Here is a 14,653-nt window from a genome sequence, read left to right as displayed (position 1 = left end):
CGTCGCAGATGCGGTTGGTGATGATGTTGGGGTTGAGCGCCTCCTGCTGGCGGCTCGAGATCTGCGGGTCGGTGGCCTGGAAAGTGAACTCCGTGGCCGGCCGCCCGCCGAGGCCGCCGACAAACTTGATCGTCGGGACGCAGGTGCCGAAGTCAAGGCCTGCGATGCTGGATTGTTGGCCACCGTTGTTGTTGTTGTTGTTGTTGTTGTTGTTGTTGTTGTTGCTGTTGTTGTTGTTGCTGTTGTTGTTGTTGCCACCGTTGTTGTTGTTGTTGTTGTTGTTGTTGTTGTTGTTGTTGTTGTTGTTGTTGTTGTTATTGCTGTTATTGCCACCGGCGTTGTTGTTGTTGTTGTTGTTGTCGCCTGCAGCTTTGGTGGCGGTCGGAGAGGCCACAACAACGGTAGTCAAGGTCCTCACGCCGCCACACTGGGCAGCCGTGGTGGTGGCGGCCGAAGCAGTGGAGGTTGCAGAGCCGTTGCCGCCGTTGTTATTGTTACCGTTGTTGTTACCGTTGTTGTTACCGTTGTTGTTACCGTTGTTGTTACCGTTGTTGTTACCGTTGTTGTTACCGTTGTTACCATTGTTGGCATTGTTGTTGCCATTGTTGGCATTGTTGTTGCCGTTGTTGCCGTTGTTGTTGTTGCCAGCGTTGCCGGTGGAGCCGTCAGAGCCTTGAAGCGTGAAGTTGCTGAAGCCATTGAGCTGCGCAATCTCGGCGACGCTCTTACCACCAGCCTCAAACGGAGTCGTGAGCGACTGCGCTGAGTTGGCGTTTTCGACGTCCGCGCCGGTCACGGCGGGATCGACGAGAGGAAGGATGCCGCGGAGCTCGGGAGTTGCGGGGAGATTCGCATCGGAGCAGAGACTGGGGATGGAAACGGCAAATGGGTTGAAGTTCTTCTCCGCCGCCACGAGCTTAGCGGCAGCGGAAATGACCTCGGGATCGTTGCCGAGAGTTGACACGATCTCGTCGGCGAGTTGGAGCTAAGCCGGATCAGCCAAGAGTCTATCCATCTTGGTATTTGCATATACCAACCTTCGCGCAGGCATTTGCACCAGCGAGCAGGACGCCAGGGGTCTGGCCAGCCAGGGTCGCAGCCTGACCAGGCTGACCAAAGTTACCCAGGGCAGAGATGGCAGACTGAACCGCTCCCTCCTGACCGAAGCGCGCCTCCGCAATGGCCAGTAGACCAGCAACAACGGCAATCTTGGAGAACATTTTGACCTGACCGAGAGAAACTCGTATCCAAGGACCACAGTAAGTTGGACGCCGTAAGAAGAATCGAAAACCGGCCTGGCGGTTGGAAGAGAATGTAGATGAAGCTGAAAGAGCGTTGAAGACGAAGCGAAAGTTCACAGAACTGGAAAGACCGGAAAGAGAAAGAATGAAGGCGAACAACTTGCTGGATGAGGAAATCATAAGTTTGGGATTATGCGGTCTGAAGCTGGAGTTATATAGATATCAGGATCCTTGACATAGTGAACCATGACGCGAGAACCACTGGACGGCGCTCGCTCCCCATGGGCTGGGGCTCATAGTCTGCGCTCCCTAATGACGATCATACTGGCGCGTGGTTGGGATGATCGTTGGGAGGGACATGGGCCAAGAGAAGGACATGGGCCAAGAGAAGGACATGGGCCAAGAGAAGGACATGGGCCAAGAGAAGGACATCGTAGTCTAGAATTGATCGAAACGGTAATCCGCTCCCCGTTCTCCCACCTTGGTAGGGGCAACGCAGGACTGGGGTTGGATGATGCGAGGCGAGTCGAGGACCCCTGCGGCCCCGGATAGCGTCCTTTGCGCCGGATCTAGATACCGTCTGATGTCAACACAGACAGGGGTTGCGATCTGAGGCGAGGGTTCTCGGCGAGGTCCCCAGCTTGTCATGTTTGGATCAGAGGAGCTTGGATGAACCATGAATCAAGAGGACGAGGTAGGCTCATTTCGGCGACCCAACTATGAGAATCACGATATATGGGTAGGCTTGCCGAGTTGATGTCACCGCGGCCCCCAAGACGTACCGGGCGATGATGCTTCCGAGCGCTTACAGCAGTTTCGCCCTGCAGCCGATATGTAGTAACCTCGACCGATAACCGCCAATGCCGTTTCAAGGGGATAACAACGGTAAAGCTTGCTGGAAGCTGTCAGGTGCCACTACACTAATGAGACACTGCGCTGCTGTGTCCTGGAGCGGGTGCTTGCACGACTCGGGCTGAATGTGACTCTGTTTCTGGTTCCAAGAGCCCAAAGTCGGGTTGCATCTGTCGTCGTAACAGCTTGCCGTGGCCTGATTGTCATTGATCCGCGAAACAAACCCCCATCATGCTGATCTGTGGGTGTGCAGGGGCAACAGTTTGACTGTTGTTGGCGGATCTGACTGATGACTACCTTCGACTTGGTGTGTGCAGAAGGGAGAAGGTCCAGCCCCCGAGGCCCTGAGGTGCCAAGCATCGGTGGTCCGTGCAGAAATTCAAGCTTAAATATCCGGACCCACCAAATTTTCCCCACGCTTTGTAAGGTTCTGTCTGCGATCCAGCTCTGTTTATTAATCTCAACTCCAGGTAACCAGGCAGTTATCTTTACGCAGTAATGCAGAAGTCCTCCCTTGCGGTTTACTTCCATAACCATGGATACCGTCCATCGCAAACAAACCTGCGGGCTAACTACGCGCTCCGGAATCTAGCGGCTTCCGCAATTCAAACCCAGCTCGGATGTTGCTCGCTTCGGCACTGTGTCGCGGATCTTAACCCCTGCAGCCACTGACACGCCCGCGCTTGATGGCATCGGATGCGATCAAACGTCGTGTCTAGGGTCGTGAGACAGATTCGAGACACTACGCTAAAAAGCTTGGCCATGACTTCAAGACAGTTGGTGGCATCGCGATTACGCGCGATGGACGCCAGCGTCTTCGGGGAATTGAGCCGACAATCCGGGTCTGCACAGATGGGTGTTTATGTCCCTTCCACGCCGTCGATACTGCTTTTTGATATGGTTTCAGCACTCATAGACATGAAGGGCATTTTTCTCTTCCTTCCATCTACCTTATCTAGTATGCCCCTCGCTATTAGATGGTGGGAGCGTCCGGCGTGCAATATCGCCCATCTCCCCCGTTGACCGCTGTCTGCTGACACTCATCCTTTCAAGTGAATGGTTGAGGCGTCGGTCAGCGGGTTTTTTTTTTTTTATTTTTTTTTTTATTTTTTTTTTTTTTTTTACTATCATTCTGCAGGTTTTGCCTTCGACATCAGCGTTGTTCGAGCCAGCTCGAGCCGTGCTTCTTATGCCGATAGAGGGATTCATCTCCAGACGGAACCAATGAAGCTTCCATCAATACATACCGTGTTCTCTGCTTGAGTGTCGATCCCATCATCCCGCCATGTTCGGCTTCCAACCCGGGATACCGAACGTGGTGGTTTTGGTCGAATCCCTATCTTGCATCCCAAGTGCGGGATGAGATTGTTATTATCACTACCTAGGTAGCAGTCTTTGCCACCGCCTATTTTCGACAAGCTGAAAAGGCATCTTGGCCGACTTTGCGTCTGGTAGAGACAGCACTCGAGTCATGAAGCCCCGTCGACTGGTGAGGGGCCTGGTTGCCCGTGGTAGACGGGCAAATGGGCTGCAAAGTCCCTTCAAGTGATCACCCCTGGCCCCCGGAAGAACATTGCGGGAGTTGCAGAGTTGGCAGGCTCTGATGCCTAACGTAGGCAGACACGCACTCATTTATGTACAATTCCATTTTTGATTCTGCATTCTGAGGGGCAGCTGCATTGACACCTCAAGTAGATTGAAGACAGACCTAGACGGGGAGGTCCTTCCCGAACATGTAGCCTCGCGGCTTCCAACACAAAGACGCGCCGCGATGTTGACCACACTTGTCGCAACCACAGCGAATAGTATGCCCAGCTTGTTACACCGTACGATGCAATCGCTGCCTGTTCTGTCTCATGAAGCGGTCATCGGCACTTTTCCATTGGATTTGACTTCATTTCTATTCCGCAATTCATTATACGCTCCGTCACTGCCCCTACAATGTCGAGTCGTGATGACGCCAATAACCAAGGCGACGATGGATCCATGCACGACATCCCGCTGCAGGACCTGGACCCTCAATCTGGGAGGCCGGCCGAGACAAGGTAAGACGCTGGGTCAAATTGCAGAAGTCGGAAACCTGCTAATTGACATCAGCACCAACCCTAGGCCTCCAGGAGATGAGAACATTGTCGAATAGGAATCAACAGATCGGGGCCCGCAGCACTGGCGGATCTGGCGCAAGAATACCCACGTCCTCTTCGTCAACTTCATGACGTTCTTCATACAGTTCAGCGCCGGGATGATCGTCACCAGTCTACCAGAAATCATGAGCGAATTTGGTGCGGAAGACAGACTCGAGCTCTCCAGTTATATCGTATTGGCATTTGTCCTCGGTCATCTCGCTGAACCGCTGCTGATAACTCCCCTCAGCCGGATCTACGGCCGTTCCGTCGTCTCCAGGGTGTGCAACAGTGGTTTCGTGCTATCCACATTGCTGTGCTCCTACGCCTCATCCTTGGCCACGCTGATCTTTTTCCGGTCCATGGCGGGCATCTTTGGCGGTGGTGCACTGTCCAACGGAACATACACCATGAAGGACCTGAAGGTGCTGTGGGGAAAAACCGGACTCCTACATGAGTTGAGTGGGTTACTTGGATTCATCCTCGGACCCGTCTGTGGCGGCTACATATCCGATGGACTCGGCTGGCGCCGGACGTTCGCACTTCTCGCCGGCGCCGCTGCTGCGGTGGCCATTTCCATGGTGGTGGTCTCCAGGGAGACGTACATCCCGGCTTTGCTGCGGCAGAAGGTCGCACACCGTCGCCGAGAGACGGGAAACCGTCATCTCCGCTCAGCCCTCGATTCCGGACTGTCCCCATCGCAACGTCTGTGGCGGGACATCGTCCGCCCTTTCCCCGTCTTGTTTTCTAACATGCTGTGCACCGTGTACACCTGCGTCGGAGGCATCATGTACGGATTGCTGTACGTCATGTTAACCACCATTGGTCTCACGTTGACCAGGTTCTACCTGCTGCGTACCGACGGCCTTGGTATTTACTACCTGGGTCTCGGGGGGGGATGCTTGCTCGGGTGGGTGAGTTGGCTTGAATTTACAAAGCAAGCAGGGGTTATGGAGGCTCGTCTTTGGCCTGTGTTCTTTAGCGCGACCGTCGCCATGGTCGGTTTCGGACTGTGCGCCTCGACGGACAACTTAGCCAACCGGTACCCAGAGTCACGCGTCTTTGTGGCGATACTAGCTATGGGAGGCCACATCTTCGTGTAAGCCTACCGCCTGGTGACTGAAACACTGGCCCGGCCCATACCACAGATACTGACGCGTGTTTAGCGGCATGGCGTCCACCATTACTCTTCTCTGCTGGCGGGCGGTGAGTTTCAGACCTCTTGAGCGACATTGGGCAAGACACTAAGACATCCAGGTTGTGAGTGCAACTTTTACGGCCGAAGATGCGGAACACGCGGTGGCAGCCAGTAATATTGTGAGAAGCATCTTCGGCGGCTTTTTTCCTCTCTTCGGACAGAGGATGTATGCCAAACTCGGGGTGGTGCGGGCGAACGCGCTGCTGGCCAGCATCATGGCTATTCTTATTATCAGCTTGTGTTTTGACATCGTGATTATGAGGCGACGAAGAGCGTGAACTGGGAGTAGTGGCACGGTGCTTTTGCCGTCTTTGAGGATCGGGGGATTTGGCGGTTCATTTCCGGGTCTCCTGTTTGTGTCCTGGTGGTTTTCAAGAAGAGTTATGATGGGTATGGATTTGAAGACAGCGTATCAGCGCCTGAATTCTACCGCATATCGAGGTCAGTGGTGGTTTGAACTAGTCAAAACACCCCAATTAAGTAGGTGCTTATTGGGCAACAAGTACTCGTTACCTATGTATTACGGTGTGGTGTTGGGCCGATGGAAGTTGTCAGATGTCTTGGTTCGCTCGGGCCCCTGACTGCCTCGGCTAACGGTATCCCGGATGACCGGAAAGTTACGGCGTCGGCGTATGGAACAGTCAAGAGAAACAACAGTATGGGTCACCAAAAAGCAAAATAAACGGCACAAGTGTGAAAGGTGCGCCTCCCAAGTCAACAATTCATGAATCAGGGGGGAATGAGCTCCCAACATCAAGCTTAAACCCCGGAACGCCGCCCATTGAGACCACCTGAAACCAGAACCCGGGCCGGGAACTGCGATACGTTCCGGCCCGAGCCGAACCCGGCCGCCCGGCCCACCGCATTGCATTTCGTTATGAAAACACACTTTGTCCCGGTGCCGACGCGGCATCGAGATAGTTAGCCTTTCCCCGCGACGTCCCGGATGCCATGTCTACCGCGTCCGCTCAAAATATCCGCTCGAGCCGGCAATGGCGACTGACTGGTCCATCACCCACTCCCCGATCCCAAGGTACTTGTCCACCCATTTTGATACCTCCTTGTTTTCTCCAGCAACTTTGTCCGTTTTGAAACTGGGCCTTGACGAATCCCCGGGGGCGGGGAGCACTGGTCAGCTGCACTCACTATCGCCCTTCTTGGGACATGCATCTCTTGCCGTAGTGATGCGGGTTGGGACCAGTATTCGCGGGGGTGATCACTCACGTTAAGCCGGTCGAGCGCTTCATTCCTGCCAGGAATGCGGAGACTGTTCAGCGGACCGTCAGTCGGGGGCAGTCACTTTGAAGGGCGATGGGCAGGGACTAGGGACACTCACAGAGGACAGCATCAAAGGCATAATGGGTCAGCCGTCCGAGCTTCGACCATAACCCCAAAGTCAGCAAGTCGAGGAGCTGGGAGCAATCTTAGACTCCGAAGCCACGGCAAGGGTCGTACATGGCCCTCGAAAACAAGCGCCAGAAGGGATGCCACCCACCACCATTGTGACCGATTACCACCGTGTCGGAATCGGAGATCGAGCGAGAGGATTGGACGCAATAAGTACGGGCAAATTGCGTGGCTCACGACCGGACCATGCGACGTTGTTATACTAGTTGCTTGTTGCGGATGTCTGTTTGGCGTCTGAAACAATGCAACGGCGGATGGGAGACCTCAATGAAGCGGCGGCGGCAACCGATCACAAGACAGCCGGCGGTGAGTCGGTGACTTGTCCGAAAATGAACAAGCGCGAGTTTCTGATCACATGACTGATCACGGGCTCTCGCACCACGCCCGACCCACATGGTCTCGAACTCGTCAACCATTGGTTTCAGAAGCCGCACCATTGGATCGCAGCCCCAGGTGTCCTCAGCTGTCGGCGCGATATGCATCGAAGATGTGTACTTCAGCGATCAACGATTGAGGTTGAACTTCAACCGCACCTTCGGGTGTTTGGAGAATCGCGCCCAGGCTCATCGAAACGCTGTTATTCTCAGACCACATTTGTGGTTTGTTTCTAAATAAGGCGGCTCAATATCAACTGTCAGTGTCTTTGAAAATCTTGCGGTATGTACTCTCAACCCCTGCCCCGTCGTTCGCACCTGGCTGCACTTCGGAGGGGTACGTGGGGCTGAGTGGGATGCTGGGAAACCTTGAGCTTCCCCTCCAAACGTGGGAAGCATTGCATTTGTTGACAGCAGCTTTTTCGCGCAGATAAACGATACCACGTTCATCAGGCCGACTTTCTCTCGCCTTCTTCCCTTCGGCGCGAAAGCGGATTCCTTCTACTACGAGAGGTGAGTCCCTTCCTTTCCTGTCCTTCTCAGGCCCGCTCGGGCGTTGTTGCACATATCGGGCGCACCACCATCAGGCGAGGAGAGGCGTGCGATCTTGAAAAGTCAGCTGCTCCGGATAGACTTTCGGTTTCAGACAGCTCTGCCGCCCACCAACTTTCCAAAGCCACCCACCGAGAAATGTCTCAATCTTACTTGCATTTGCAGAAGCGCTGTTGCATCCGCAGTCGGAGATTGCTGACCAGTCCACCCATCTCAGGCTTAAAAGTCCCGAGATCCTCTCACCCGGAGCCTCGCACGAACTCCGTAAACACGACACAGACATTCCACAGACGGTCAATCCCTCACAATGACGACTGCTCTCGACCACCTGCAGCTCGGCGGCAAGATCGAATGGCTTGCCCAGCTTGATACGGCGTACCAGCCGGAACGCAATCTCCGCCGGACGTCCATCATCTGCACCATCGGCCCCAAGACCAACTCTGTCGAAGCCATCAACAAGCTCCGCGAAGCTGGCCTGAATGTGGTGCGGATGAACTTCTCCCATGGCAGCTACGAATACCACCGTATGTCCTGCCATGCCACTGCCAATGCCAGTCGACGATGCCAATCTTGTTTGTTGGATGCTTGATTCACTCAACATTTTGGTACTCTTTTGGCGCGGCCCGCAGTAACCCAATTGACGTCTCTTGGCGTGTTTTTGTCTTTCACCGCTGACGCCTGTGTTTTATAGAGTCTGTCATTGACAATGCTCGCGAGGCCGAGAGGGTACAGAAGGGCCGCCAGGTCGCCATCGCCCTCGACACCAAGGGTCCGGAGATCCGGACGGGTAACACCAAGGGTGATGTCGACATTCCGATCTCGGCTGGTACCATCATGAACTTCACGACCGACGAGAAGTATGCGACGAGCTGTGACACTGAGAATATGTGAGTTCTCCATCATCCTCTCACACTATCTCCTCACCCACCGCTGATCCACATAAGGTATGTTGATTACAAGAACATCACCAAGGTCATTGAGCCCGGGCGTATCATCTACGTTGACGACGGTGTTCTGGCATTCGATGTGCTCGAGATTATCGACGACAAGACTGTCAAGGTCAAGGCGCGGAACAACGGGTTTATCTCTTCTCGTAAGGGTGTGAACCTGCCGAACACGGATGTCGACTTGCCTGCCCTCTCAGAGAAGGACAAGAACGACCTCAGGTTTGGTGTCAAGAACAATGTTGACATGGTCTTTGCTTGTAAGTGCTGATCCTCAGAGAACTGCCGTCTCCTTATTGACTCTCCCATCTAGCCTTTATTCGGAGGGGGCAGGACATCAAGGACATTCGCGAGGTCCTTGGCGAGGAGGGCCGCCACATCCAGATCATTGCCAAGATCGAGAACCGCCAAGGTCTTAACAACTTCCCCGAGATTCTCGCCGAAACTGATGGTGTGATGGTGGCTCGTGGTGACTTGGGTATCGAGATTCCGGCGGCCGAGGTGTTCGCAGCCCAGAAGAAGATCATTGCCATGTGCAACATTGCGGGCAAGCCCGTCATCTGCGCCACACAGATGCTTGAGTCCATGATCAAGAACCCCAGGCCGACTAGAGCCGAGATCAGTGACGTCGGCAACGCCGTTACTGACGGCGCTGACTGTGTCATGGTAAGACGACCACGTTTGTGATGCATTCACTGAGACTGACATCCGTGAAAAGCTTTCCGGTGAAACCGCCAAGGGCAACTACCCGTGCGAAGCCGTCCGCGAGATGAGCGAGGCCTGCCTGAAGGCCGAGAATTCGATTCCTTATGTCAGCCACTTCGAGGAGCTTTGCACGCTGGCCAAGAGGCCTGTTTCGACCGTCGAATCGTGCGCCATGGCTGCCGTCCGGGCTTCGCTCGACCTGAATGCCGCCGGTATCTTCGTGCTGTCCACGTCCGGCGAATCTGCCCGCCTCATCTCCAAGTACCGGCCGGTGTGCCCCATCATCATGATCACCCGGAACGCGTCTGCTTCTAGGTACGCCCACTTGTATCGAGGCGTTTATCCGTTCCTCTTCCCCGAGGCGAAGCCCGATTTCAGCAAGGTCAACTGGCAGGAGGATGTCGACCGCCGTATCAAGTGGGGTCTCAGCCATGCCATTGACCTGGGCATCCTCAACGAGGGTGAGACTGTGGTGGTTGTACAGGGCTGGAAGGTAAGACGGTCCCAGTTCTGACTCGCCTGCGTGTTCCTGGTTACTGACTCAAATGATGATAGGGCGGTATGGGTAACACCAACACCATGCGGATTGTCAAGGCTGATGTGGACCATCTTGGCATCGGTCAGCTGGCCTGATTCCGTTTCGCTAAGCAGATGCATGGGCTTCACGGTTTACGGGACGAGATTTAGTTTACGGGGAGGCTCTGGGCGCGGGCCTCACAATAGATTTGTTTTTCTATCGGTATCTCCAGTTGTTCATTCTGCCCGCGGGTCCCTGCCAGTGTTATTCTATGCAGCACATGTCCCACACTAACCAAACGTCTATCCAACATGAGACGTAATCCATCGGTTCAGACCATCTTCATACCTCATGTCTCCGGTCTTCCAAGATAAGAATAGGTGTCCTCGTTATGATAGAAAACGCAGTGCACAAAACAAGAAGCAGTACCCCTCTCTCGCCCCTCCTCCTCTAACAGAAAAGAAAAGAAAGAAAAGAAAGAAAAGAAAGAAAAGAAAGGAAAGAAAGGAAAGATAAAAAAGATAAAAGACTGAGAAGAAGATAAAAGAAGATAACAACTCATGACAGAAGGAAGGAGAAAGAAGGGGGAAGAAAAGGGAAATGGCACCATTAGCCGAATGAATTCTTTCCCCTCTTGAGGGTTGGACTCCAGCTGAGATTGATGATGGGTACATAGGTACACACTTTAGCATTATGGACAATCTTGATATTTGCGTCACTTACGGTTCTAGCTAAGGTAGATAGGTGCGTAGAGCGTAAAAGCTGACTTCTAAGTCTCCAATCACATACCCAAATATTCTCTCCAGCGCTTATAACCTGGTACAGAATGCTGGGACGGTGCGCTCTGACTGGGCGGTTGTGCCTTTTCTACATCTGCGCTACTGGCAGTGATGTCGGGTTCTTGTGTGGCCAGATCAGTGCCTGACAACCTCGCCGGTTGCACCGGCTGTGGAACGAAGTGCGAGGCCGTAACCCTACTCATCAGGGTAAACGCTTTTCGCGTGTTCGGCCGTCTGAATTCTTCCACTCCCCTGTTTTCCAGCGGCTTGGTTGCGGGAAGCTCAGGGATATGCGATTCGGGCGCCGGGTCGTCGCGGTTCGCCTGATAGCCATCCACATACCAGAAGGTATCCTCCGGCACCAGCTCGCCGATCGGCTGGTCGCCGACCTTGCCGCTGGGGAGCTTGTAGTTTTTGATCTCATCGGGTGTGGGCGCGTATCGGCTCACCCACACCCGTCTTATTACCTGACTATAGTAATATTTCCGACTTTGTGAAAGAGAAAGTGAGTTAGCTCTTAATGTCATCTCTGGGCTTTTACGGTTCAAGGTGATAATTCTAACCTAACGCGCTCGGGTTCCTTCCGCTTCCAGGTCTCTCGGTAGATCTCGACCAGCACGCCGATCTCCTCGGGCCACTCACGGGGCTTCGGGCGGCAGAGGATGACGCCGAACTCGGGCGGGGTGTGCGCGAAGGTCCGAGGGAGAAGCTTTTGCGCGGTGCCATACTCGGCTCGGACTTTGCCAATCGCCTGGACTTGGTACCACTCGGACATGTACTGGTCCACGGGGAACTTGAGGCCGGACTTGCCGAGGTTGCTGCCGAGGATGGCGTTGGGGTGGCCACACTGCAGCAGAAAGCCGGGGTACTGCACGAGTAGGCCCTCCTCATGCAGCTCGGTCGGTCTGCTTGGGATCGTAAGGGGATAAGGGTAATACTCGTCTTTGGCCGACATCCAGGTGATGGGTGCCCATCCAAACCCGCGTAAGGGCAGTTTCTCCCCCGGAAGGAAGATCAGACCCGCGGGGATAGACCCTTCGTAGTTCTTATGGATGAGCGTCCAGAAGTCGCAAACCATCCTCTCCCGCCTGGCTCTTCGCTCCTCTTCACCGTCTCTCTCGCTGCGGGACAGTCCATCTATCACGGTAGGCTCTGCTACTGTGGCCTCTTCGATCGCGGTTGTTCGGTAGTCCAGGTTGAGGAGGGTGGATAACGCGAGAGTTTCATCTTCAGGTCTCGAGGTGTTCTGCATCGTTGCCACTCTAGTGTCAGTTACTGGTCACAATCTCGGAAAACAAGCGGGGGTACCTGCCCGCCATCTACTAGATCTCCAAGCGCTGGCGATGACCATGGAACCTCGGGTCTGGATCGGGTGGTCATTTCGGTTTCTTATCTCTCTGTCTTCCCCCATTAGATTATGGAAGAACTTCCTCTTGACAAGCTCCGCCATCGCGGTGGCGTGGGCATCCTTCTGCGGCCTGTCAAGCTCTCGGATGCGGCTATCGATGTCCTGGAGCTTGAGGAAGACCCCACGCGTGTGTGTAAGCTCTACATTACCCTTCCCCCACGAAAGGCAACCAGCAAGTTTCGGCTGAGGAAGGCTTCCTGTAGCGTCCATAGACGCTGCATCCAGGCACTGGTTAAGAGGCTGATAATGATCGGAAAGGGTTTGCGCGGGAATTCGTTGCAGAGATCCTTGTCAATGACGATGACGCGGGCGGCCATGCTGAATACGTGGTAGATCTGACGAATAGCCCTCATCTTCAGCTCCTTGAAATTTGCCGGGCTGTCGCGCTGCTTGACTGGGATCGCCAACGTGTCCATCCAGAATGGCGGGCTGAGCACGTAGTCATCCGTCTCGCCCGTGAGGTCATCCTCATCAAGCACCTGCTTGAGGAGTTTCATCTTGAAATCCTTGTCCTGGTCCGGGAAATAATTTCTGTCCTCCTCGACAGCGGCGAGGGCTTTGTAGATGATTTCCAGCTGGCATTCCTGAAGCCTGTTGGATGTCTCATTCCCCATCCCCTGCGACCAGACGTGCGAGATAGCAGTGAAGTTAGGTCGCCTTAGACCTCTCTGCTCCTCAATGCTCCACTTCTCCACCGAGACGCCTACCACGCGCTGGCGACCACCAGCATGCTTGGAACTGACGATACGTAATATGGGGAAATCGGAGGACTCGGTGGCTAAAATCGTGTTGCTGAGGATGTTATATAGTAGCGACATCTTTGGGCCTACCAGCAAACACCTGCTCTTCCCGGAGGCACATGGTAGCTCGTCGGAGTGGTGCTGCGGCTTGTAGAAGATCTTCCCCCCGTTGGACTCCTCCACGCCCGGCACATGGTAACATACCATTGCGTTACACCTTTCGTGCTCGCTCTTGACAATTGGCTTCTTCTGATGCACTTCGAAGGCGGTATAGAGCAGGATTGCACTGGAGCCGAGTTGGCCCTGCAACACTGCGCGAGCCCTTGGACACCAGCTCTTTTCCATCCTGGAGAGTACGTAGGATGGGGGACCCCAGCCTTCGTCATCATCAACAAGCCAGCCATTGATTCGCAGTCCAAGGTCGCTCATTATCTGTTTCTTCGCAGCGGACAGTGTCTCTCCCAGGACCATCAGGCATAATGACAGTTCTGGGAACCGGTCATCGCCCGGCTCGTCTTCTAGAATCGCTTGACGGGCTTCCGGCAATTCCATTTCCAGAGAGCTAAGCCTGGGAATAGCCCCTTTTAAGTGTCGAGCAGAGCCGTTGCCGTAGCCATTGCCGTAGCCATTCTGTTTCCGATGTGAATCCCGTGGGGAACGACCAGCTAAGGAGGCGCTCTCCTCGGGATCGGGAGGTTTCGGCACCAAGTTTGCACGGATGACCCTGCGCGCTAGTTCAAGAGCTCGATCCGCTTCAATCAGCCGTGCACGAAGCTTCGCCTTTGGGGTAGTCGCCTTGACGCAGTCATGCCACTCCTGTAGTGCTGCTGGGAGCTTCACTGTGGTTAGGAATTCGCAATCTGGATCCACCAGGTCCTTGAAGGTCAGAATTGGGACCGTGCCATCGGCTTGGTCGTCTTGTCTTCCATGGTCCGACACGCCATGCAGAGTCTCCCTTATTTTCTCTTTGACGACCAGATTGGCCCTCGTTCGAGTTGGCTGTCCCCGTTTCCTGACCACGCAGGCAATGAGGGCGAAGAAAAGCCAGGCCTGCCATATTTCCTCCCTGCTGTAGCTCGGCGCCGGGACACCTGTTGCCGCCGGTCCGCCGGGCCCCCGTCCTGGCTCCTGCTTCTCCTTTCTTGCCCTAACAACTTCCTTCAGCTTGAAGTCGTCTTTTCGGTCGGCCGTCCAACCGCGATCCTCCAGAAACCCTACAAAGTCATTGTAGTTGAAGCTAGGCCGCTCGAAAAGCTTCTTGATGTCGGACTCCTGTTCGTCCCTGTCCAGGTTGAACAGCACGCGCGGTGCTTTCTCGACATCTACGAAACTCTCATCTGCAAGATGTTGCATTCTGTTTACTCGACCCCGCTGTCTCGGTCAAGATAGACGAAAATAAGCAGCAGGCTTCGGCACGTTTCCAGGAAAACAAGGTTTCGAATTTTAGGGCGTGGTACCGAACAAGAGGTATGTAAAGGAGCAGACAGGTCAAGGACAGCGTGAAAGCCCACGCTTGAAGCAGTAGACAATCGCAGCTTGCTGGGGTGGGGGTTCCTCCTGTTCCCCAGTCAGTGTGTCAGCAAACTTCGAAGCAGAGCCTCGGCCTCCTCCAACGCCGAGTCCTAGGAACACTTGCAGATGCGTGTTGACAATCCCTGAATACAATTAGCTTCAGCCACCAATGGGAGCGGGAAGCCATTTGGGACTACAGCTGCAGCATAGCGGTGACAGAGTGGCATATCCGGAGATTGACGTTCTGTGCAACGCAGCATCTCACCGCATTGGTGGGCAATTCGTCGTCTGCATGAGCTGC

General features: G+C 54.4%; 4 protein-coding genes across 4 annotated transcripts; 2 read left to right on the top strand and 2 right to left on the bottom strand.

Annotated features, from left to right (window-relative positions):
- Nucleotides 1-658: 658 nt before the first annotated feature.
- B0T15DRAFT_371460 (uncharacterized protein) lies at nucleotides 659-1,220 on the bottom strand (the record flags this gene model as incomplete). Its single annotated transcript, XM_062864204.1, has 2 exons — nucleotides 659-985; nucleotides 1,038-1,220. Coding segments are annotated over 2 exons (510 nt in total), but the record flags the coding sequence as incomplete, so codon positions are not given.
- A 3,031-nt stretch (nucleotides 1,221-4,251) lies between these two features.
- B0T15DRAFT_398361 (major facilitator superfamily domain-containing protein) lies at nucleotides 4,252-5,319 on the top strand (the record flags this gene model as incomplete). The annotated part of the gene is made up of 1 exon (XM_062864950.1): nucleotides 4,252-5,319. A coding segment is annotated over one exon (1,068 nt), but the record flags the coding sequence as incomplete, so codon positions are not given.
- Nucleotides 5,320-8,054: 2,735 nt separating this feature from the next.
- B0T15DRAFT_397075 (pyruvate kinase) lies at nucleotides 8,055-10,029 on the top strand (the record flags this gene model as incomplete). The annotated part of the gene is made up of 6 exons (XM_062864879.1): nucleotides 8,055-8,271; nucleotides 8,439-8,634; nucleotides 8,692-8,951; nucleotides 9,005-9,357; nucleotides 9,410-9,889; nucleotides 9,952-10,029. The coding sequence occupies 6 exons, from the start codon at nucleotides 8,055-8,057 to the stop codon at nucleotides 10,027-10,029; spliced, it is 1,584 nt and encodes a 527-aa protein (XP_062721457.1).
- Nucleotides 10,030-10,600: 571 nt separating this feature from the next.
- On the bottom strand, nucleotides 10,601-14,577 carry B0T15DRAFT_502741 (uncharacterized protein). Its single transcript, XM_062867441.1, has 5 exons — nucleotides 12,271-14,577; nucleotides 12,120-12,202; nucleotides 12,001-12,055; nucleotides 11,256-11,938; nucleotides 10,601-11,181 (listed from the first exon to the last, which is right to left on the bottom strand). The coding sequence occupies exons 1-5, from the start codon at nucleotides 14,191-14,193 to the stop codon at nucleotides 10,695-10,697; spliced, it is 3,231 nt and encodes a 1,076-aa protein (XP_062721456.1). The 5' UTR covers nucleotides 14,194-14,577; the 3' UTR covers nucleotides 10,601-10,694.
- Between the last annotated feature and the right edge of the window lie 76 nt (nucleotides 14,578-14,653).

The sequence above is a fragment of the Chaetomium strumarium genome (genome assembly GCF_033439665.1).
Source record: "Chaetomium strumarium strain CBS 333.67 chromosome Unknown B0T15scaffold_4, whole genome shotgun sequence".
NCBI classification, from domain to species: Eukaryota; Fungi; Ascomycota; class Sordariomycetes; order Sordariales; family Chaetomiaceae; genus Chaetomium; species Chaetomium strumarium.
This window is presented reverse-complemented; position numbering and strand designations above follow the sequence as displayed.